At 32.2% G+C, this 25,556-nt stretch overlaps 2 protein-coding genes across 2 annotated transcripts in view; both read right to left on the reverse strand.

Annotated features, from left to right (window-relative positions):
* Positions 1–307: 307 nt before the first annotated feature.
* Positions 308–7,894, reverse strand: LOC133323199 (WSCD family member GA21586). Its single transcript, XM_061532154.1, has 7 exons — positions 7,795–7,894; positions 1,590–1,742; positions 1,392–1,518; positions 1,219–1,329; positions 900–1,151; positions 538–707; positions 308–472 (listed from the first exon to the last, which is right to left on the reverse strand). Exons 2-7 carry the CDS (start codon positions 1,722–1,724, stop codon positions 308–310), a joined length of 960 nt encoding a protein of 319 aa, XP_061388138.1. The 5' UTR covers positions 1,725–1,742; positions 7,795–7,894.
* A 14,749-nt stretch (positions 7,895–22,643) lies between these two features.
* LOC133323200 (uncharacterized) overlaps positions 22,644–25,556 on the reverse strand; it is a 37,187-nt gene continuing 34,274 nt past the window's right edge. Inside the window, exons 17-18 of the mRNA XM_061532155.1 lie at positions 23,643–23,965; positions 22,644–23,574 (exon numbers count right to left, since the gene is read on the reverse strand). Of these exons, the coding sequence (XP_061388139.1) occupies positions 22,918–23,574; positions 23,643–23,965 (980 nt within the window). The 3' untranslated portion in view covers positions 22,644–22,917. The remainder of the gene's footprint in view (positions 23,575–23,642; positions 23,966–25,556) is intronic.

The following is a 25,556-nucleotide window of genomic DNA, read 5'->3' on the forward strand; positions in this document are numbered from 1 at the left end:
AACAAAGATAACCAAAAACAGTATCGTACTTTTAAATTATATGTATATTGAACTAGTCTACGTTTTGTTTATTGTTACTGCATTTCCTTATTGTATATTCGAAGTTTAATTCATTCGTTAGTAAAGTTATGTCCTTTCTGCGATCGGACATTGTGCTCATTCCATAGGTTTAGCATTTAAATATATTTATATGTATGTATGTATGTATGTTAGGTGTGGGTAGATATATAATATAGATGTGTAAATAATACGAGTATATTCGAATACATGTGGGGAGTATTTATGCTATGGTGTTGTTGTTAAATTCCTAGTTTGTTGTTGTTGTCATAGTCCGACCCAACACACTGAAGACATATTGTTTTCGTTCCTCAAGGTTGGCTCTCATGGCAGGCGTGTAAGGATCAAATGCTAGTATACGTTTCTTTCGCCGGAAAATTCCCTCCTTTCGCATCAGTGCACACTTCAGCAGACTCTGCAATGATTGGGAGGGGGAACTATATAACATGACAACGATGAAATGACAGTTCGTTTACTCACCTCGTCTATTGGAAATTCGAGAAATTCTAAAATGCTTCTTAATACTGTTTCAACGTTGTTAACTAAATCGTCGTAAAAAACTATTTTGACGTTGCCGGTAAAATTCTTAGCCCAGTTGAGATTCATCAGTTCCCAACCACGCAACTTATTGGTTACGAATTGTTGCCAATCTGTAAGGAGAAGTTATTTATTATAAGTTTAATTATAATATACATAAATATTATGATAGGTTATGCACATTCTGGATTATTAACAGGGTCTCGAGTTGGACACATTACGAATATAAATCCGAAAAAGTATTAGTCAAGATTATCGATTTTTAATAACCTGTTCGATTCTTGATTCAGTCCAGCTTTACTTACATTTTCCTTTTGTTCTTTTGTAGCGATCTGGAGATGCAAATCCAACATGACCTCCACTTTGTCTATTAAATTCAGCAATAATCGCCTTTTCTGGATCCCTAACTAACAGTATAGCCTTGGAAAACGGAGCCCAAGCTTTTGGGCCCCATTCGTGAGTTTTGACTAATAACACAGAGCTGTTGCAAACATTTTCACCCGGAAATCCGGTTTTTAGTAGTCCATAGTCTTTGTAAATACTTCCAGTCAAAATACCTATAAGTAAATCCGAAAAACACATAAATTCTGGTTTCGTAATAATTTTTTAACGATCAAAGAATACCTGTAGACTGTTGTAGTAAATATCTCAGCCATGTATTGCCGCTTCCCGGAAAAGACGCCAGCGCTGTCAATCCAGTCTTAGTATTATCATCGTTATCGCTAATATTTGGATCTATACAAGTTCGAATCGAAATTAATATGAGACGGAAAATTTAACAGCTAAAACAATCTTACTATTAAATTCGGAAGCTGCATCGGCAGGTTCTGCTGGAAGCTCAGGTTGCATATATCTTAATTCTTTACACCATCTAATTGTCATCTTTTGATTGATGCCATGCTTTTGATTTCGATAATTAGGAAACTAAATTAACGAATAAAAATAAAACATTATTTGTTGATGAATTTTTAGATATTCTTCCCCGTTTTATTTACCTCTGCAAAACGTTCAGTACGTATTCGTCTAGGATGTGAACCAGGAACATTATTCATGGAAAGAAAGAGAACACCTCCAATGTATATAACTATTGTTACCGTTACGCCGCAAAGTCGCCAACCTTGTAATGCCATACCGCCTCTTTTTCATTACTACAAAAAATAGTTGGACAACGAGAACAAAAATTACATTTAAGAAATAACAAATTGTGATTAAGGACTATTATTTGTTCCTTATTCACATAAGTCGTACTTTGTATTCTTCCAAAGTAGCAAGTTATTTTGTGTTATATTGACTTGCTGTAGTTTAGTTAGTTAGTTGTTCTAATCAGAGTCGGGTAAAAGTCTAGTAATATTTTTTTATACGCGGTAGCTAGAAAAATATTTTTATACACCGTCCATGATAAACTGACGGTGTCACAAATCTGTTGAAAAAGAAAAAAAGTGTAGGAAAAGGAAAATAAAAACACTGAATTTTATTAAAATAAGTTTTATGTTTTATTATACATAAACTTTTATTGACTAAGTTTGATTTCCTTTTTTAGTATCAAGGACCTTGAGTTGAAAATACTGGACTTAAATCCAAGGAGAAAAGAATGAGTTCTTTGGATCTTAAATATGTATATAAACCTACACATACAGTGAGTCACAGTCAAAATTATCCACTTTTTTATAATAAAAATGCCATAAGATCATGTTAATCAGTGAATCAAATTTTAATTAATGCAACAAAATAAAAAAAAATATGTAGGCAAATTCATTATAAAAAATAATCATTGTTAAACAAAATCAATTGCAACACCACAGTGGAAAGTAACCAAGATAAACGTTTTTTTAACAAACAGACTGAAGGGGTGTTTGAATCACTTTTCGACAATAATAAAGCATACATTCTCGAAGGATTCTGGACTAGTGTTTGGTGTCATTATTTTGATAAAATAAAATATTGTCCCGAATCACAATTTTTCAACGCTACATTTCAAATTATTTTTTAGAATGTTTAAATGTTTAGCATAGACGGTGTAACAAACCTGTAGATTCTCTCATAATTATTTCCCCGAAATTTTGGGAAATAAAAATAAAAAAGCAGAAAACAAAATACTGAATTTTATTTAACCTTAAGCCGAAACAAATCCCAAGAAGAAAAATGTTTAAATAATAAATATTATCCATAATTCTTCCATAAATAATGAGATTTTCTACTCCGGCTACGCTCATACATTCCCATATTTATTCTGACATTATGCTTTGATTCCAAAGCTTTATTCGCCTTGCCCTTTATCCGACCCAAATAAATTACATTTGTTTTCGCCGTGTTCCTGAGATTTATGAATGGGGTTTTCAGTGCAACTCTACCAGAAAGAGCCTGCTTACGCAAAATTCTTCGAATGGATTCTGGGTTACATTTCTTTACCAGCAAGTTCAGATTTTAGCAAGTTTTGGTGCACTTATCTTTGGATTATCGGAGCAACCACTTTTCATCTCTTATATTGAATATTTTTTTCCCAGGTTTTTTGCTTGTTGCAAATTCGATTCTTTGTTTTGTGCCTCAATATCATTTTTGGACAGTAAATCAAGTACTATTGAGTATACCCGCTATTTTCCGTTGAGATTTTTCTAGTTCAGCGTGGTGAAGAACTAATTATCTCTCAAATTCTCGCGATGGCCATCCAAATAAGCAAACATACGCCTATATTTAACTTTATATTCCATGACTTTCAACCGTTATTAGGTTGTAAATCATACCGTTGGATAATTTTCACTGTGAGGACAAAATTGATTTTGTGCAACAATAATTATTTTTTATATTGAATTTATATAAGTATTGACTATTTAATTTCATTAATTTTATGTTGGGCTGTTTATGTTCACATATCAAAAAATAATTATTGATTTACCAAATTTTGAATTATTTGTGACCATGGGCCAAGATCGTATATGTATGATTTGTATGAATATGTAGTTTACTACATTGGTAATAAGAAATTTATGATTTGTGAATGAATCAATATTTAAATTATATTCACAACTCGAAAGATACCCTGACATTCCATTCATTTTTGACTTCTTAGTAAAATGTTAGAAATATGTCATATGGACATAACGACTTGTTGCATTTGTTTTTAAATTTTTATGTATTTTTTCTCTGTTGAGATACCCTACTTTGAATAATTGTACCACGTTTGTGACCACCCTTATTGCAACTTGTAAAATAATGAATAGTACATAAAATTGGTATGATACATAGAATTGTTATGTAAATTTTACATAAAAGTCTTCAAAGTCATTTAAAACTTAAAATAAAACTCTCAAAAGCTTAATGCACTTATTTGAACTTTAAATTGACCTTCTTTATTTATTTCTGAGAGTCATTGTGATTTAGATTTAATAGTACATTCGGTCCCCTATTTAAAGATCCCGATAGCTTTATAATATTTACCTAAAAAAAAATTAAAAATAATTTCAAATCCAATCCTAAATCTGTTTATAGTTTTGTTAATATATTAAGTTTATATACATGAAAAAATGTTACCATTTAATATGGACGTGTCGTCGTATTATTAAAAACAACCGATTTATCTTTGTGGACCGTTGCAATATAGTTTTCAAATATAAGTGCATTCTTTATAATTGCTTTATTCTTACATCAGCAATGAAATATTTCTAAATGTAAACTAAAATTGTTTTTTTGTGTTCGTTTATTTGATATTACATGAATATGAATATGGGTGCGTAATTTGTAATGTGGTCAACATTCTGCTTGGTCATAGTTTGTTCTATATTTAAATGCTATGCGTAATTTAGATATGTATGAAGACTAAAAATATCATTAAGAATTTTTATCATATTTAATTACCAATGTTATGTTTAAGCTTTATGTTTAAGAGTAAAGAGCAGTTCCCTGTCCCACTGTAAGTGTTCATAGGTCTGTCCATTATACTTAGTGAGCCTAACGCACTTATGAACCAATCGTCACAATATATTTTGAAGGTTCGGTCCTGGTCAAAGACAATGTCTATAGTTTTTATTTTATTTTTCTAGTGGCTATGGAGGCTGCAATTGTAAACAAATGCCCGCAAACTATTACATTTGAAGGAACTTGGTGTTGTTAGAGGATGAAATATAAGGTAATTGAAAAGGATCGAGAACATTTAAGTCGATTAAAATAAGTTAACAACAAGAGTTGTTGTAAAAAATCAAAAGAACAGCTTTGACATTTGTCGGTAAGAAGTAATACTAATGTCACCCGAAAACTCAATCCAGAATGTAAACAAACAATTCAATGTTCTTATTTTATAGCGGTATATATTCTTAATCAGTCTACATTTACCATAATTTATCATACAAATTTAAATCATCTTGCGGCAGAGTTAAAAAAATACAACTCTATCACAATGAACCAATATGTTTTCACATGTTGTCTTTTTTATTCAATAGTTGTCAAATGCAAAAACGAAAGGAAATGAAAATTAATAACAGAATTATTGTGTTTTGATTTGCCAAACATTGCAGGAACATTTCAATTGCTGTAATTTTTCTTTTAATTTTCAATTTGTAAACAAATATTTTTGGTGCAAATTAAAAATGTTGTTTGTATACTAACAGAAATCACCTGATTGACATTTAGATCATGATTAAATTTATCTGTAAACAGTTAGGTTGTATTTCTGGATTTCGTAAATCGAGCCGATTTAAAATCGTATATGTAAAATGGCATTTACATTAGAACTTTTTACCGGTTTAACCTAATTTATGAGGATTTATTTGACAATGGAATTGACAACTTAAACCCACTGGCTTAACGAAATCCGTTACAATGTAAACGTACTATAGTAGTGCATTTGCATCGTCATAAAATAGTTTATTCCGTAAAATACTCTAATGTAATCTAATCATGGTATAACAAGGAAGGTAGTCTAGTGCACTCATATGTTCAATTTTTTTTTCTTTCTGTACCTTTTTTGTCAAAAATTATAATTTTTATATCCTCCTTAGTTAGGTACGTACTGTTCATGGCAGGAACACTTTGAAAATTTTCAAAGGATCGAAAACCGGAAAATTAGTGAAATGAGGCTTTTTAAAGTTCATCTTCGAAACTGACAGCAATCGTAGACCTAAGCCAGATTAGGCTTGGAAGCATGTATGAATAAATCAAATTTTATTTTTTTGTCTTACTTCTCCTCCAACTAGTCCACATTCTATTTAGTATAGAAGGTATAGGACCATATATCATGCGTAGACAAAGTCTAACAAATCTTTAAAAAATCGAGTTCAGCTTCAATAAGTTGATATTCTGTGTAGGCCCGGTAAAACTTGATACGTTATTCGTATACGAAAAATTTCGTCTAATTTATAAACATGCGTTAGTTTAACGAAGGCTTAACAAATCGCCATTTTGTAAAATTTCCTTCCGAGCCTTCCGAAGATGAACTGATCAAATTTCATTTGAAAATGACATAATGAAGTCGGACAGTAAATACAGCTGTGTATACGATTTGAAACCTATACATACATACATACAAAATTATGTTAGAAATCAAAAAGAAAATAATAATATTTTCTCAACATTTAATATTTTTTTTATTTAAAGGCGAAAAAAAAGAGTTTTTGCTTGAGCAAAAAAATTGACGTTAAACTTAGGTTTTTTCTATGAATTCGCTTACTGACCGACCTTATATAGGCCTTGTACCATGATGCAATAAGCTGATGTATCAACAGAAAAACCTTTGTTTTTGTCTCGACCTTCTGTCAAATTTTTTCCTTATACATGGTTGGCAATATTGCTCATCGAATTCAAGTAGAAATTACCCACTTTGACACTTAATCGGGACATCAGCTGCGCTAAATTGACTACCTATTTATTGTGCCATGCCTTAGTCCATTTAGCGCAACTGATGTCTTGATTAACTGTCGAAGTGGGTTTTCTAATTTCTACTTGAATTCGATGTGCAGTGTTGCAAACCATGTGAAATATTATATGGCAAAATTTGACAGGTAGTCGAGACAAAAGCAAAGGTTTTTCTTTTGATACATCACCTTTTTATTGCATCATGGACAAAATCAAGTACAGAGTTGCTGGTTGTGCCATCAAATGCAAATGAGACTACCTTTAATAATTATGCCATGGTTTTAATGACGATTTCATTTAGGAAATGTTTTTTTTTTTTATTAATTTTCAATTTATTTGTATTTTATTTAAAAGTATTATTTGATGTAAATCGTATTGACAATAGTATTACCCTCAACAAAATGTCTTCAAGCGCCTGACACCTTGTATAATTATACCATTAACTATTTATGGACAATGCTAAAGAGATAATAATTTGCACTGTAACCCCGAATACGTCCTTTAAAGTGTTTTGGAAGTGTTAATAACAAGAAATATATATAATTTTTTAAAATTTATCTTGTGATATATGTTGTAAATTATAAATTCTCAGATATCTAATACAAAAATAAGGTTTAATGCGGGGAAGGGTTTTACAATCATTTCAAGTATTTCGATTTCTAAGTCCATGGACTCCAACAAATTCTAACTGGCTGAATAATGTTGATATATCACAGTGTCAGTTTTCTAGTGACAGCACTTTATTTCAGAATTGTTCGGCGAACAACTTTTGTATAAATACAATAATCTTAAATATTTCGACCTTTTAGTCGAATGTCTATTTTTATACATACATACGCACATTATTACAATATAATTCTTACAAATATCGCATGCATTAATTATTTTTTGGGAAAACATTTATTCGTGACGTGAATAAACGTGCCTGGAAGGAAAAAACGATTTGTTTGTTGAATGAAAACCCTTTTAAAAAAACAATTTAAGAAAGTAGGTTAACGAATTGAAATTTACGATATACAAAAACATTGGCGAAGACGCATTTACAGATTTTCAGAAATAAATTGAATTGGCATTTCTATGTAGATTAGTGGGTGATGATTTTTTTTCGCACAAGATTTTGTTTGTTTACTAAACGGTTTAGATTTTTTCATATAACTAATAAGCTTTTATACATATATATCTATTACAGAGACACTCGGAAAATGCGATAGTCTGGATACGGTTATTGCCTCTTCTGCATCGAAATATAACATCTGGAATTGTTCTTCTAGATGTCCAGTTGTCCAGATGTTCTGTTTGCTGTTGTGTGTGGGGTGTGTGTGTGTGTCTACATATTTATTTGCTACCACTACTCACTTTTATACTTTTTATTGGATAATGTGGCAGGTCTCGATGCACGTTGTTTTCATGTTTCGGGTGTTTCTTTCTTTTTTTTTTGTTATTTTTCGTTTTTAGTATCTCTTGGGTACACGGAACACACGGATAAACCTCACTCGCTTACTGATAACGACTGAATTTTCACTATAAAATTTCACTGGGGCCGTTTTACTGTGGGAAGGGTGTTTGGTTATTTGGTGGTTCAGTTTCACTTGGAAGTATGAATGAATGAACGAACGAACGGCTAGCTAGATGACTACCAGGCTGACTGGCTGGCTGGTTGATTGATTACAAATTGTTTAACATTTTTGAGTGCCTAGGAAACCTTAGAATTGGGTTTGGCAGTTGAGCATTAACAATTTTTCAAGAATATAGAACTGCAGCAGCGATCGGCTGTTATAATTTATCTAACTACTTTTCTAATTTTCGGAGGTTTTCTTGTGTGGTATTCACTTGGATACGAGGATGGTTGATGATGATGGCGAATAACTCTGCGAAAACAAATAAAATAAATAATATTTTGGTAATTTGGTTTTCGTTGCCATTGCGCATGTCCCACTAAAAACATAAATCGAGAGTAGATTTTGTTTTAACAGTTCCCGAACAATAGATGTATCAGCTGAGTATTCAGCAAAAGCTAATAAGATATGAAAGCTTTAAGCTTTGGGGGCATTGCCAATGCTAGGAAAGCAATATAAACAGTATTTAAAAGACACATCAACTGATTGCTTGTTTAGTCCTGATTTATATTAGGCGAGTTTACTTGCGGCAATTCTTATCGTTCTCTTTTGAACTTGCTTCCTGCGTCTATACAAGGCAATTTGGTTTCAAACATATATTTTTTGAATTTAATTTTTTTTTCCGAAATGACACTACAAACAAAATAAACAAAACGAATTGACAGAAAATTTTTGGTACGAGCAATTTTTTCCATTTCTATTCCCCTTGCCCCTCTCTCCTACAAACAAAGACTTGCCGCAAGTAAACATAAAAGTTAAAATAAAATGACATAAAAACAAAAATAAATATGGTGAAAAATACAGTCAATTTCGTAGTCTTATTATCCCATTAGAAATTTTTAGAAATCGAAGCCCAAAGTTAAAAACTATATATATATATATATATATAGAATAATTTAAAAAGATTTTTCTGTCGATTTAGCATTTAGTTTTCTTGATATTGGACTTTTATTTCTCAGGAAGAATGTACTGTATCTCCCGAATGCAAGGATGTAGCTATAGTTGTTTAGGATAGTTGCTTTAAATCTGTGAACAGATAATTGTTCTATGATTAGGGATGAATATTCGTGGCACAAGGGGTTAAATATACCTTCAAATTGAAGTGTTAATTATAAAAATCCTCCATGCCATTCTGACAACAAATGCATTTTCTATAATTTCTTAGATCGAAAAGCCTGGCAAACGCAAAATTTTTACAATTAAAGGGGGGGTTTTATTGCGTTGTCTATTGACAGATTGCATACGGGTTTGTGCTGTTTGCCCGGGGATTTATGTCTTGTAATTTAAAATATAAGCAACATCCCAAGGAAGCCTTGAGAATCTTTCCAAAATATTCGCGACCACGTCTTAAACCTTACTTTTTCATTGACAAATAACCAAAGAATAAATAACAATTGGTTAAATATTTCTCAAAGAATAGATCATGGCAAAAATGAACAAAAGAATGTACAGCCGAGTACACTTTTAACGAACTTTCTTTATGGCAAACACATTTCCTGGTCCCGAAGTTTTAAGACATATTTACTTAATATTAACTCTTAACGCGAACTATGGATATAGCCATTTTTCCATAACAAACTACTAGTTCGCTATTACCGTTACTGTATTATTGTATTTATATTTTTTTCAAAACCTAATTGTCAGCATGACAATTTAATTTCCATTACAACAATGTTGTTTTTGTAAAATGTATGTTGTTGTAGCTGATGCATACACCATATTAAATGCACCTTGATTCCATTTTTCGATAAGTTAAAAAAATATTTTCATCAATTTTCGCCGTTTTCAATTGACACACATGTAGATAAGGTCCTTGCGCATATGGTTAATACGGATGTTAAACAAAGCATATAAAAGTGAGAAGGTGTGTATTTTAGTAAACAACGCATTGAATTAAGTTCGAGCCTTAAACAGTTTCTGTTCCTATAAATGTATTTTTTGTTGAGATTAATTAAAATTTAAAGGAAATGAATCGCCAAAGAAATTTGTTTGACAGTTTGCTTCACAAACAATAAATACGCCTTGGGAATTACATCTTTATGATATGGATAAATGAAAAAAAAAAAAAAACGAAGAATGACAGCAATAATGTTTGTAATGCCATATACAGAGGAAATCCCTAATTTGCATTAAAAAATTCTTAATTTGAATTAAAATAACCCTGACAGACGAGTGGTCTTCATTTACGAAATTTGTTACAAGAGACATATGAGTATGTTAGGATTTTTAAAATAAAATGGATGGTAGTTAAAAACGGTATTTATTAAATAAGGGTGATATATATGGGCAATATTGCCAATTTTTTAATATTCCATTTTCCAAAAAGCACCTTTTTTTGTTTTTGTGGCACATCAATGATTTTTGGTACACATATAGAGAAAAATGTTCTGACTTCGAAACCGTTCGCGATCAAATTTTTGGTTGATGCGCGCAAAAGTTATCGAGGTTTTAATTTTGGGCATAAGAAAAAAATCTTAAAATTACGCCGTTTATTATATTGACCAAAAAAGTTGATATATATCTTCCTCCGTAAAATAGGAATATGAATATATTATAATAATCGCGAAAAAGTTGCACATCTTCGCGAAATATGAGAAAAATAAAAAATATACGAGATTACATCAATATTTTCATTATATTAATGACATGTATCAACCTAAAAATTAATTTAAAAATATCTACATAATCTAAACACCATGATGAATCAAATGATATCAAAATCACACAAGTCCGTGTAGCGGTTTGTAAATCACAGCGACAACAAAACAAGATATTGAGGAAAAATATTTGTTTTTGATTCGAAAAAATAATGTCATCATATTTATTTTTTTAATTTTATACAAGAAATTTCAGTAGTGTTGGCGGTTTATTTGGGATACCATTTTTATTTTGTTTTTGCAAAATAGTCAGGCTGAATCCCAGTTTGTTGTTTTTATAAAAAACAACTATTTATGAGTGGGGAATATATGGAATTGTTTGCCGAGGGGTAAGGCAGGGAAGACTATAGTTTCGGATCACGCCACTGATCCTCATCAGTTCCCTTAGTTTTTGTTGGGATATTCTCCCCAGAAGCTATTGCTTCTATACAAAAAACCTTTCATTTCCAAATGTCTCTTGTAACAAAGCGAAGTACTTAGCTGACCATCGACATAAACTGCATGAGAATTTCGCTGGAGCCCTACTTCGAGGTTAACAAGGCATTTACAAACAATACCACACCTTTCCCACTGTTGTGTGTTGTCACTATTTTGCAAAAACAAAATAAAAATGGTACACCAAATAAACCGCCAACACTACTGAAGTTGTAGACGCAGGCACGGTTAAACTGTTTGGTTTGTTGCTGTATACTAGCAACACCAACAAAGTCGTTGTGTGCATTTGCCGCGATGTGACAACACACAACAGTGGGAAAGGTGTGGTATTGTTTGTAAATGCCTTGTTAACCTCGAAGTGAGGCTCCAGCGAAATTCGTATGCAGTTTATGTCGATGGCCAGCTAAGTACTTCGCTTTGTTACAAGATACATTTGGGTATGAAAGGTTTTTTGTATAGAAGCAATAGCTTCTGGGGAGAATATCCCAACAAGAAATTTCAGAAAAAAATGATTGGGCTATTCTGCTACTTTACCCGAATTTCGCCGAAAAATTTACATATATAAAAATAATCACTTTTCGTGTATAAGTACACGCCTTGCGGATTATATCAAGACCTTTCCGATAAGTCTTAGGGTTCTATAAATAGTAATAAATCATAAAATAAAATAATATTATGAATTGTACATTTTAAATTGCGCCTAAATCGCGTAATTCTCAAAATCATTTGATGCGCATGTCGTTTCCAGGAAGTACTGAATCCATATATATATTACGAAATTTCATATGACGGCTAAGATGTGCCACTCGTTGCATTGAAATACCCAAAAAATCGTAAAACGTGAATAATTTCCAAAAATTCCATATGCCACTAACGCGCATCCGATTTCGGTGTGCACCCTAAAAAAATACATCGATCTATACCGATTTCAATGTGGTCCATTAAGAACCATGGATGTGCCAGCTCACACTATTTATGAGATAAATTGGGTACATCTCTCTTTCGGCTGAAGTTTTTAAAGTTCTGTTTTCGCAAAACTTCAAAATCCGTATCAGGTCATTTATTGAAGTGGAAAAGATCCACAGAAAATGCAATTAAATCCGCGATATCTTCAAAAACATTTTTTTTGCCAAATTTCGTGTTTTTGGAAGGCCAGTTCCCGCCGTTCTAGTAGATAGATTTACACGAAAAAGATTTTATATCATGCAAAACGTAAAAAATCTTATTGATCGCGGGTACCCATATCATTCAGTTGACAGATCTAAAAATTTGGCCCGAAAAATAGGTTTTTTAGAAATTTGATCGCACAAAATGTTCACCATCGGATGAGTATTACTCTGAAGCTGTGCATACTACATACACAAAATACATATCATACATACACATAATATCAATTACGAAGATTCGCGACTACAATAATATTATAATCGATTTTTAGACATTCCTGTTTGCGTTTTAAAGCTAGAAGTAAAATTAAAAAAAAAAACACTCAAAATCGAGCTTCAAAATGTCAGCATCATTTAAAGGTAGATGCAGTAAAACTTTTGAAAAATGATACATAAGTGGCGTAGTCTCCATTTTGCTGGCTTCTAGTTTTACTTTGACACGAAGATCGTGAAATGAGTGGCTTGGTCACAAATCGATAGAGATCATTAAAAAACTGCTTCGCCTCAACCTGTTTTTACAAATCTTTTTACATTAAAGTAGAGCTTCCACCAAAATAAAGTTTGGAGATCAATATCATGAGCAGTTTGCAACGACAGACCAATTAACCCAAAACTATTCACTTTTTTTCATATACTTAAGTAATTCTCGAGTTATAAAGGTGTGAACCTCGGCTTCGGCTATGTTAAAAAATTGGCAATATTGCCCATATATGTAATTAAAAGTGCTTTAATTGCTAATTGAACCATAAAATCGGTACTGAACAAGTTGTTACGGAGCCAGAAAGGCGGATAGTCTAATGTAACTAGTCTTTGACTGTAAACCTGTAACTAGTATAATACTACTCCTCGGTAAGTCAATACTTGGGAATCGACGAGTTTCTGATTATGAACTAATTCCTATTGCTAGCGGGAATTACTTGTAGTACTTACGTATGTGTTCAAGAAACTCACGCCGAAAAAGTATACTATGATTTACATTTGTTCTGAGTTCTGTTAACTCTATGATCAATAACTGGGTACATTTGTATCTGGAAGAACTAAATTAGATCCCTATAAAAAAATTAAAAAAAAAACTTAACCCATTCGAAAGCTATAACGTAATTAATATGAATGTTTTAGATAGATTATCATTTAAACGTGAAATTTAATACATATTCCTTAATTGTATACATAATTTTTAGTTCGTATATCTAGCTCAGATCCGTAAAGACTAATTTACAAAAAAACCGCATGATAGTCCATTTTTTAAATGAATTGCAGTGCTATACTGATATACATATGTATAATTTTTTGATTATTGACCGTAGGGTTAATGTAGTGTTGTAATATTGTGTATGTCAATTGTGAATCTTCTGAACAGCTATTGGATTGATTTTGCAAAATTGCCATCTTATACCAAAGACAGACGACAGCCATAATTTGCATTAAATAGTTCTTAATTTGAATTAATATTTACCCCTGACAGACGAGAGTTTCAGCATTTATAAATCAGTTTTTTGTTTCAAAACTATTGTTTGCCTGTGTGTAGTAAGAAAATATTGACATTTGTTCACAATATGTTTTAGGATTACATCGTTATGAAAAGAACATATGACAGACAGGAAGAATAACAGCTATAATTATGATAAAACAGCGCCCAATTCGACGGAATGTTGCCTTTATTTCTAATTTGTATTTCCATAAACGTAAACAATTTTGACAACAATCAATTTATTTTCTACAGCATTGCCATATTTAAATTGCTTAATTCAGTATAAATTCAGTTTGATTTTGTGCATTTACAACACATAAAAATGAGGATAATGTACAAGTTAATTTGAATTAAGGCTGTTAATGCAAATTAAGGCTGTCGTCTGTCTAGGCTATTAGAGCATGTTTAGACTATTAAACCCAATCGATTTCAAACGTTAACTCCATAGCGTTTACGTTTTCATAAATCCAGAGGATTATATTTGACGTGGATTTCGTTAATCGATACGTACTTTTATTTGGACATACATATATCCCCTTCGTTACTAATACCCAATAAAATAACACACACGCGCTTCTTTTACAATTCATTTTTTTATTACTTTGGTTTGTTTTAGTGTTGAGTGTGAATGCTATAGATGTTGTTTTCGCTAAATATTTAAAATTAAAACCTTTAAAATTTACTCAAAATATGTATTTGTTCATTAATTTGTATCTCTTTATTTCCACTACTGATTTCGTAAATATACTTTTATTTGTTCTTAAATTCAATGAATTTGCTTGTTAGTTTTGTTTCATTTTTAATTTTTATATAATATTCATTCGTTTCAGTATTATTTTACTAGGTATATACTTTGGTTTTAATTTTTGTTTTTGTTTTGTTATTCTTTGGAGTTATTTATATCTTCCCATTGTTTTAAAATGTTTTTGTTGTTGGTTTGTAAGATTTATTTATTCACTAATTAACATTATTTATCAGAGATCCATATTTATTAAACGGTTTCCTGCTAAATAAATGTGTATGTATATTTGTGAAGGTGTTTATTTTAAAAAAAAAATATGAACAAAAACAAATTGCTTTTGTTTTCTAAAAATTATCACCTATATACTGTATTTGTTTATTTTTTGTGTAAACATCGATTTGGATTACATACACCCAAGGAATTGAATATATACTTAAATATGATTCACAAAATTGTCATCGACATCGAAAATTTGAAATTTTCTTTTAAATGAAATGTGTAAAGTTGATATCTGTTATAAATGTACATGTATTAAAAGAGGAGAAATAATTTCAGAAAATACTCCTGAATGCAAAATGTTGTTTACAGCGAATTATGAAATATGAAAAGGAACAATACGGTTTCATCAGCAAAATAATTCGAAAAAGTCTAACCAGTTTACAATCGTTAAAATAATATCAAAAGTAATAATGTTTAAATTACTAAGGTGCATTCAGTATTTTTCTTGGAGAAAGGCTAACATAAATTAGTAATTGTATTGGGTGAGAATAGAGATTATGTGTGTGTTTGTTATTAAAAAAACTACAGCATTTATAAACCATATTCAATGAAACGATGACAATTTTGAACAATTCATACTGGGATCAATTTCAGCAAATATTTATAATGTAAAAACAAATAAATATAACTATGTCTGTTTGTATATGCAAGTACATATGTATGTATATATTAGATATATAATAATTGACGTACATGTAAAAATGGTTGCATTTTTATTTTCCCCATTGATTCTTGGTCGATAAGAAGATACAAAATTGCATATTTTAATATAATCGGCTTGAATTCAGCATTTGTGTAGCTACAATTTTTCACTATTCCTAGATCATTTGTTCATATGGAATTAAGATTCAAATATATCAATGCCAAATATATTCAAATATGCTTACATAAAGAAGTTTTCCATTAGGCATGTGCGTGTGCGCGATCTATTAAAAACAGAGTCTAAATAAGAAAATCAATTAACATAAAACATACAGTAATAATATTCAATTAACATTATCATACAACTTTTGTGGTCCCTGATGTCTTTTTTTTCTAAATTAAAATTAACATCAATAAAAATACAAACAAACGCACACACAACTCCAGGATATATAGAGCAAAAATATGTATGAACATATGTGTACAAAGTGTCCTTAAATGTTTACAATGCACAAATATTTTTTATTGTTTTGTTTTTAATTCACTTAATTTACAAAAAATAAAATCACTTGATTTTCATTCATGAACGGATTAATTTTCGATTTGTTTTTTTTTTTAAGTTAAGTCACTTGGCTTCCATACATTTGTTCTAGGCTGGCTATTTTTGAGAATGTTTGTAATTACCATACCAAGCCGGGATATATGGAAGTGATGCGCACAGGCATTTCCATTATCAGCTGTTGGTGTTATCAGCAGTGATTATGAATTCAGAATAAAGTTGGAGAGAGAAAAATAGATTTTAGAGAAGTTGTCGGTTGATCCAAAAATTCGGCATAATTTTTCATCATTTTTATGTAGTTCATGATTTTGTTAGTTTCAAAAAGTAAAAAAAAAAGAAAGAAATTTATATCATTTATCCCATAACACAGCGTCCACGCCCTTGTTTAGATCTTCCACAATATCTGAGCTAAATTTGACTCCCTTGACGTGCTAAAATTTTCAGCATGACACTACAACATTTTCATATGAAATTCAGCACACAAATTTTTCAACTACACAACTGAACTAAACTTTCGGAGCAAAGTGTCGGGATATGTTCACCCTCTAGTGATATAAAATAAAAAAATCAAGCAAGCCGATGTCATACGCTATACAATAGGGTTATGTTTTTTTTCTTCTCAAAAACTATTACAAATAGTAGAAATGAAGGAATTTTCATTCAAATTAGTTATAACTAAAATAGCGTTTATTCCTTCAAAATATAGGAAGTGATGCAAATGTGGTATAGGTTGGTAATGTGGTACAGTCACTTTTTTTGTAAACTGAAAATTTTAGAATAACTGAAACATGTTTTATAGTTTGTTGTTCTCAAAAAAAATGATAGCAATGATCTGCTTAATTTATTTAACTCACGTTGAGAATCAGTAGCAAAAATTAAATTTTTCATGAAATTGACTTTTTTCTGGTCGCAGTTTAAAAAAAAAATTTGTTTTACAGATTTATTTTAATCTTTATTATGAAAGCATTAAAATAATCAGTAAGTACTAAAAATCAAATAATATGCGCGATTGCACCACATATATACCTATTTAGGAAAAAACCAGACAATTATTCAGTGAACACAAGTGCAGGTAATGTGGTATACCTGGAGTCTGTATGAAAAAAAGCCAGCACAAGACAAAATGTCATTACTATGTGAAACATTTGTCCTCTACGAGCACCTGCCATGCATCATGAGGATGAAAAACAAAGGTACAAAAATTAAATATTGCCATGTGTAGACATTATTATATAATAAAAATTAAAGTTCCACTCAACGTATCAGTTAAAAATCTTAACAGACATAAATCTCGAGCTAATTCACATTCATTAAAAACAATAAATTATATAAGATATCAATTGGAAGTGAAAATTATACTATACCACATTAACATCATGTGGTATACCACATTACCTACACTTTTTTCAAAATCTCTTTTAATGGAATTTCAAATATTTTCTCAAATATCTCTTAAATTGTTAGAATGATCTTATTTTCAAATTGATACATGGAAAGACAACACATGTAGCTTGTTAAGTGTAAAATTTCAATTTAATCGGATAAAAAATAAAAATTTGGCAATCTAAAAACAAACAAGTAAAAAAGCGTTAAGTTCGGCCGAGCCGAACTTTGGATACCCTCCACCATAAAAATACTGACCATTTTTTGAAATGAAAACATAGGGAAAATACATATAACCATAATTCTTCCAATCGATTGCTGTAAACCAAATAGAAAATTCAGCAATTTCAATGAGGGTTTTCCTAAAATCTCAAAACCCTAAAATTTTGACATATATTATTAACGCATGGTATGGTGAAACATGTGTATAAAACCTGAAAATATTCCAATTTCGAGGGCAATATTATATATGAGGCATACTTAAGCGGGACCAATATTGACAACATTGTGTAGGAATTAGCAACTACTTGGTGTTTTCATTATATAAGGGGTTAGGCCTAATTAAGGCCGATGCAGCTCAAGTTCCGAGCAAATATTTTAGTTTTGAATTTCAATACCGTCCATCACGCTAAATATTAAATAGGTAGGATGTTTTATATAGGACCTGGTCCTAAATGCGGGTCAATATAGTTCATTCTCAAACCTCACGTTTTAGTTTTTAGGTCAAGATAAAAATGATTACAACATATGGCTAAATCGACTAAATCGTTTTAGAATTCCATACTATGTGAACTGAAAATTTCGTCTGCCGAATAACCCCCCTACTATGGTGGAATACAGCTACATGGGATAACCCCAACACCCGGAAAACATCAGCTAACTATTTTAAAATAAAAAGGGGGTTATAAGGGGACTACCCCTAAAAGGGGGTTAATATTAATAATTTTTGGTAGGGAGATTTGTTACCATATACGACTACAAAATACCAAATTTCAGCGAAATCGGTTGAAAAACGCGCTCAAGAACCCCAAAATACCGAAAATTTGGGGGTACCCTTATATGGGAGCTATGCCTAAACGTGGGCCGATAAAGCCCATCTTCGAACTTGACCTGCCTGCAGACAAAAGACGACTCTATGCAAAATTTTGGCGATCTATCTCCATTCGTTTAGACGCTAGAGTGATTACAACAGACAGACAGACAGACGGACAGACGGACAGACGGACATGGCTATATCGTCATAGAATTTTACGCTGATCAAGAATATATATACTTTATAGGGTCGGAAATGATTATTTCGATGCGTTACAAACGGAAAAACAAAACTAATATACCCTCCATACTATGGTGGAGGGTATAAAAAGGGGGTTATAAGGGGACTACCCCTAAAAGGGGGTGAATATTAATAATTTTTGGTAGGGAGATTTGTTACCATATACGACTACAAAATACCAAATTTCAGCGAAATCGGTTGAAAAACGCGCTCAAGAACCCCAAAATACCGCAAAATTGGGGGTACCCTTATATGGGGGCTACCAGAAAAAGTGGACCCATATTTATAATTTTTTGTGGAGATATTAAGTACCCAATAAGAACCCTATGTAGCAAATTTCAGCGAATTCGGTTGAAAACCGCGCTCAAGAACCCCAAAATACCGAAAATTTGGGGGTACCCTTATATGGGAGCTATGCCTAAACGTGGACCGATAAAGCCCATCTTCGAACTTGACCTGCCTGCAGACAAAAGACGACTCTATGCAAAATTTTGGCGATCTATCTCCATTCGTTTAGACGCTAGAGTGATTACAACAGACAGACAGACGGACAGACGGACATGGCTATATCGTCATAGAATTTTACGCTGATCAAGAATATATATACTTTATAGGGTCGGAAATGATTATTTCGATGCGTTACAAACGGAAAAACAAAACTAATATACCCTCCATACTATGGTGGAGGGTATAAAAAGGGGGTTATAAGGGGACTACCCCTAAAAGGGGGTGAATATTAATAATTTTTGGTAGGGAGATTTGTTACCATATACGACTACAAAATACCAAATTTCAGCGAAATCGGTTGAAAAACGCGCTCAAGAACCCCAAAATACCGCAAAATTGGGGGTACCCTTATATGGGGGCTACCAGAAAAAGTGGACCTATATTTATAATTTTTTGTGGAGATATTAAGTACCCAATAAGAACCCTATGTAGCAAATTTCAGCGAATTCGGTTGAAAACCGCGCTCAAGAACCCCAAAATACCCATCTTCGAACTTGACCTGCCTGCAGACAAAAGACGACTCTATGCAAAATTTTGGCGATCTATCTCCATTCGTTTAGACGCTAGAGTGATTACAACAGACAGACAGACAGACGGACAGACGGACAGACGGACATGGCTATATCGTCATAGAATTTTACGCTGATCAAGAATATATATACTTTATAGGGTCGGATATGATTATTTCGATGCGTTACAAACGGAAAAACAAAACTAATATACCCTCCATACTATGGTGGAGGGTATAAAAAGGGTATACCACATTTGCATCACCTCCGATACTAAATCCTATATCAGACTGTTTGTCTAAAACAAGGAGGATTTTAATTATTTTTTTTTTTTTGTTATAAAAATAGCGTTACTACGTGTTAGTTAATGAATAACATTTTATTCTTTTTATGCATGAACATGAACATTGTAACTTAAAATTAATAACAATAGGAAATCTCGTTTTTATTGAAGGAATTATGGATACGATTTAATATTTAGACAATCTAAAAGATAATTTGAAATGTAGTGCCGAAAATTTGGGATTGGATCGTTTCTATTTTATCAAGACAATGACACCAAACACAAGTCACGGATATTTCGAGAATGGATGTTTTATAATTGTCCAAAAGTGATTCAAATAACTTTTATCTTGGATACTTTTCACAGTTAGGTTGCAATTGATATTGTTTAACAATCATTGTTTTTTTATATTGAATTCGAATAAATATTGTTTATTTTATTGCATCAATTTTAAGTTAAGATGTTCATGTTTCCACCAATAAATTGTTGTTTTTATAAAAAACCAATTGTTAATATTTCCCGCTTTTTTCTGAATGAAGTTTGAACGCGAAAAGGAGTGGGAGAATGCGAATTTTTTCTCTAATAAATTAAAATGGAAATGACTATAAAAATATAAGTATTAAATATGTCCACAATAGTTGACTTTTTATTAACTCACTCAGTGAAAGAGCATGTTTGAATGTTCAACAACAAAAAACTTACTGGAGTTTTCTGGAAGAATTGTATGCAGTAAAATTTTGCAAACTCAGTAATTTTTGAATCAGCTGTTTTATGACCAATCAAAAAAAAAATTATGTGCAAGATATTCAAGCATTTTAGATTCCAAATAGTGTTGTATAAAAAAAAATTAGAAAATCCAAGAAAAATCGCGAATCAGCACATTATTTGCTGAATCTTACTAAATGTTATCTGTTTACTTTTTTCTTTATTATTGCAAAAAGAGAATAAAAACTGTTTACTCTCTGACGGGGTACGAAGAATGATTAAAATACGCTCTTTCTCATGAATGCTCACGGCGAGAATTCGAATGTTTTTTCAATTTATCGCGAATGATAAAGTTACAATGAATGAACAGCATTTACAATCTCTCGCGAATGATCTCATTGTACGAAAAAATCACGAACGATAAAATTTCGCTGCAAGCGTCGTCGATTCGTTCTTTCGCGAGCATTTGTTGCTGAAGAACATTCTATTGAAAAACTCAAAAAAATGTAATGTTCGCGAATGCTCGCGAGCACTGTTAAAACAACAACAAACAAAATATCATAAAAAAGTAAACACACATACACAACGAATGAATGTGTGTGTGTAGGAGAAAGTGTGTGGAATAATAAAACACGTGTCCAACAACAAGTGGGGTCACGAGCGTTTGTTGTTATTGTTTTGAGCATTCGCGAGAATTCGGGAATGTTTGTTTTCATTCGTGAGAGAATGTCAGAAAGAATTTCAACCACCAAACGAAACGAACGATCGTTGTTGTGTGCTCTCAGTCGTTTGTTATGTGTGTGCGAACATTATTTGGCGAATGCTCGTTTGGTAAAGAATTTATCGCCATAAATTCATTCGTAAACTGAGTACAAAACGAAAAGAATGTATTTTAATTCATTCGCGAGCGAATTTTTGCGCACCCTGCTCTCTGAACTAGATCTTACTGAAAACCAGACACAGCTATTGCCACGGATTGTATAAATGCAATGAGGAATATTGGGACCAAATTTGATGAATTTGGACACGGAATTAAGATATTTTTGTGATAATCTGTCTCTCCAGAGAAACATGTTAAAAACTATGGAAGAACTATAATGAATCCACATCTGTTATTAAATTTATCATCTGCATTATTTGCAGGAGAACGAAATAAAGTTTTACGATAAATTCTCTAAATTGCAAATTTATACTTTTAGAAATTTAAATTAACAATAAAAAATTGAACGTGATAGTTAGCCAAATCAATAAATAAAATATTGAAAAAATTTATAAAACGTATACATTCTTAATGATATGTACATACATACATGATAAAAACTCAAAATAATAAAAAAAAACAAATAAAATTAAACATTAAAAATGTTGAATAATTATGCCATGCTTGTGAATGGTTAACAAAGAACATAGAATAATTTGGAAAACTTTGACCTTAGGTGTGAAATGTGTAGTTAGTTAGTGATGGCCTATCGCAAACCAATTTACAGAATTATCTACATTAGATGAACTTGTTTTTTTGTTTTGTTTAACTCTATTTTGGGAAGATGAGCATGTGGTGGGTGGAGGAGGAGAAATGGAAAGGCGATCGCTCAGAAAACAATTACATATGTTAATGTGTTTTGTTGTTGTTGTTAATAATACATTTCAATAAATCTATATAAGATATTAAAGCTTTCAGATTTCATTATTCTAAAGTAGTATTCTTAAAAATATAGGCCGTTATCTTAATATTTTAAAGAGGTATTTACATGTTTGACAGACATTTTGTTTTTCTTTGCCATCTGACACTGGACCATAAATCAATCGCCATTCTCCGTCTGATGCCTCCTACAAGGTTGCGTCTGAAGTCTTGTTGAGGGATATTCGTTGGTACCACGTCTAAACGAAATACACTTCAAGGCGACACAGTGGCGGTGACTGGCGAATTGTACTCTTCGGTATCAGCGGAAACACGAAACTTCGGCTGTGTGTGTGTGTGTGCATTTAATGTTGTGACCGAGGGAGGGACTGGGGACACTGGGCACTGTGGTCCCTTAATACAATTTTTTAAATGCTATTGGCGTTATTGCGCTCGTTTGTTAGTCGTAAAGCTAATTATATATGTTGTATGTATGTATGTGTTTGGTTTGGTATTTGGTTTAGACAGTTTAGACTAGAATGTAATTGTACGTTTCAATACTGTGAAATTGCTTTAATTTACTGGTTAAAATACTATTAACATAAGAACGGGTTTTTGTGCATTTAACTATTTTTCAAAGTTTGTCTTTATCACGATCGATGCTCATGGCCTTGAAGATGCCACTGCGGCCGATGCCGTACCTCATGTTAAACTGGTCGAGGCTTGAGGCACGGGGTCGGGAGTGTGGTGACATCTGGTCGAGTTCCGTTTCGCTGCATTCCGTTTCAGTATCGCTTAGTTTTCTTCGTCTTCGAAGAAAGCTGCTACCTATTTTGCTGTTGGGCAGGGCTGAGTGTTCGCTGAGGGAGAGTCCGCGTTTTCGTTCCTGCTTCTCCATTTCTGCGGCCAACATCCGAACTTCCCAATCATTGTGGTGTACCTGTTTGTCAGAACTGTCGTTGTCTTCGTTTGCAGCTTCCTCCTCAGCTTCTTCGTCCAAATGTAACTTCTCCTCCGACGAAGATGAACTGGAACTGCTCTCGCCAATATCCAGGATGACACTGTCGCCCAGTCGTGTAAGATTACCGGCCATATTCGCAACCAATTCGACGGGATTTGTGGTCTTGCTTTTGCCATTTTTACTCTTACTGTCATTGCCGGATTTGACATAAGGACCGTAGTCATAGGAGAAATCTTCTCGACTCCGACTGGTGTTTGGCGACGAGGGATAATGTCGTTTGGATTGAGTGGGAGGGGAGGAAGTAAAGACTGTATCCAGCGAATCGCCACGCTGAAATGTTAAAAAATAACAGATATTATATTTTTTGTTTTTGTTAATGGTCCGAACAGCCAACTTACCATAAAGAGTAATTCCGCTGACGAACCCGAACTACTATCGTCCTCAGCATTGGCATCATTTTCGTCGTCCATGTCCGCCGAACATATTGTCCCACTGATTTTCTCGCGATGGTGTTTTCTTCGTGACGTGGACGATGCACTCAATTCCAAAGTTCTGACCTTCGACTGTAGGTGCGCAATCAGGGCATCCCTCTTCTCCACCTCCAAAGCCATGCTTGAGAACTGAGATTCAAACTTTGAATGCATTTCGCTGACATGTTTTCGAATAACATTGTCAATGCCACACAAAATTTGACTGAAACAGTCATGGCCTTCGGCATAACCTAATTATAGAAAGGGATCAAGACACATTCGATATCATTTAAAATAATAAATATTTAGAAAAAAACCGCATGTTCAGTGAGCGTGCTTGATTTTGATACATATTCAGCTACTGATGCTCGGTGTTTTTGTTTTTTTGTTTGTTTTTTCTTTGTGATCGAAAAAAGGCGCATTCGAAAGCTACTTACGCTCGACATAGGGCATTGCATGGCGTTTGTTAGTAAAAGTGCTATTAGGCATTCCAATTATTATTACATATACGCACATATAAAAAATACATACCTCGAAGTTATTCAGAATGTAATGATGCATTTGTCTGATTAACAATTTAAGAAGCCACTAATTGTGTTCGTTTTGCATGAATAAATTGTATATATGTGCGGGTGTGTGTGTGTGTGTTTTAAATTCATTCATGTTATTACCAACTACTGCTGAGGGAAATCGTTCCTTTTACGAAATTTTGAAATGAGTATTTTCGTGTACTACATATTCGGTAAAATTTTGTTTAGGAGAGTATCGTTTGAGAATTGATTTGACAGTTGAATTACTATGAATTTACAATTTCTAATTGGAAAGAAATTTATTCTTTCAAGATTTTCAAGTTACAAAAAAAAATTAAATTTTTATATTTTTACGCATCAAACAACTAAAAAATCCCTCTACTAGAAATATGTCACATTAATTTTGTTTTCTAAAAATGTACTTAAAAGCTGAATACGACATTTCGTGATGCCACTCGAAAGTCGATCTCGAAAAGTCGGCTTAGCGATTTCAACAAACCTATAAGGGGAAATTAAATGAATATATGAAAATAACTCTTCGAGAAGCACAGAGCACTGCATTCCAAAAATAAGAAAAAAAAATAATTTCAGACAAGCTTACACCGGGACTTTTTACAACCTTAAGTTAGTAAAAATATTAAAGGGCAGCAATGATATATAATTAATTAAATAATTAGAATTATAAAAAATTGACGTTCTACGTCATTGTACAATAACATTTAAAAATAAATAATTAAGAATTCACTTTTAAATAGAAGTATTTTAGTGTGTTTTTGGCAAAACATTGTATTAAGAACTATTTGAGCACATTAACATACAAAAACTACTGTGACAAGGTTTTGATCTATAGGGGTTGACTTTGCAACCATTTTAATTTAATTTCAAAACATTTATACCTTTGAGTATCTTAATCACTACTAGATGACCAGATTCCACTTGAAAATCTAAATATCCTCCTCATACACCTCTCCGATTTTTTTTTTGCAATTCCCTATTCCCCAAACTACCTGAGCCTCTTAAAAACTCTAGTTGAGATATACAGTTTAAGTCACGGCGGTCACTTTTTTCTTTTTGTAATATCTGTAAAATTGAAATTGTTGATCTTACAATGTTTTCAAGACAGCATGAACAATAATTTAAATCTGGCATTATTCCAGCAAAGGAACCCATGTATAGAACATTAAGAATAAATTTTATCATGACGTTCGCCCTAAAGCATCATGACGTTCGCCCTATAGCATTAATATTTTTAATTCCGTATTGATATTTATATAAAAATATAATTTCCTGTTTTCCCGGGAAATAATATCGG

Source organism: Musca vetustissima, unplaced genomic scaffold (genome assembly GCF_032173495.1).
Source record: "Musca vetustissima isolate MV318-11 ecotype Yass unplaced genomic scaffold, APGP_CSIRO_Mvet_v1 utg1756, whole genome shotgun sequence".
In the NCBI taxonomy this organism is placed as follows: Eukaryota; Metazoa; Arthropoda; class Insecta; order Diptera; family Muscidae; genus Musca; species Musca vetustissima.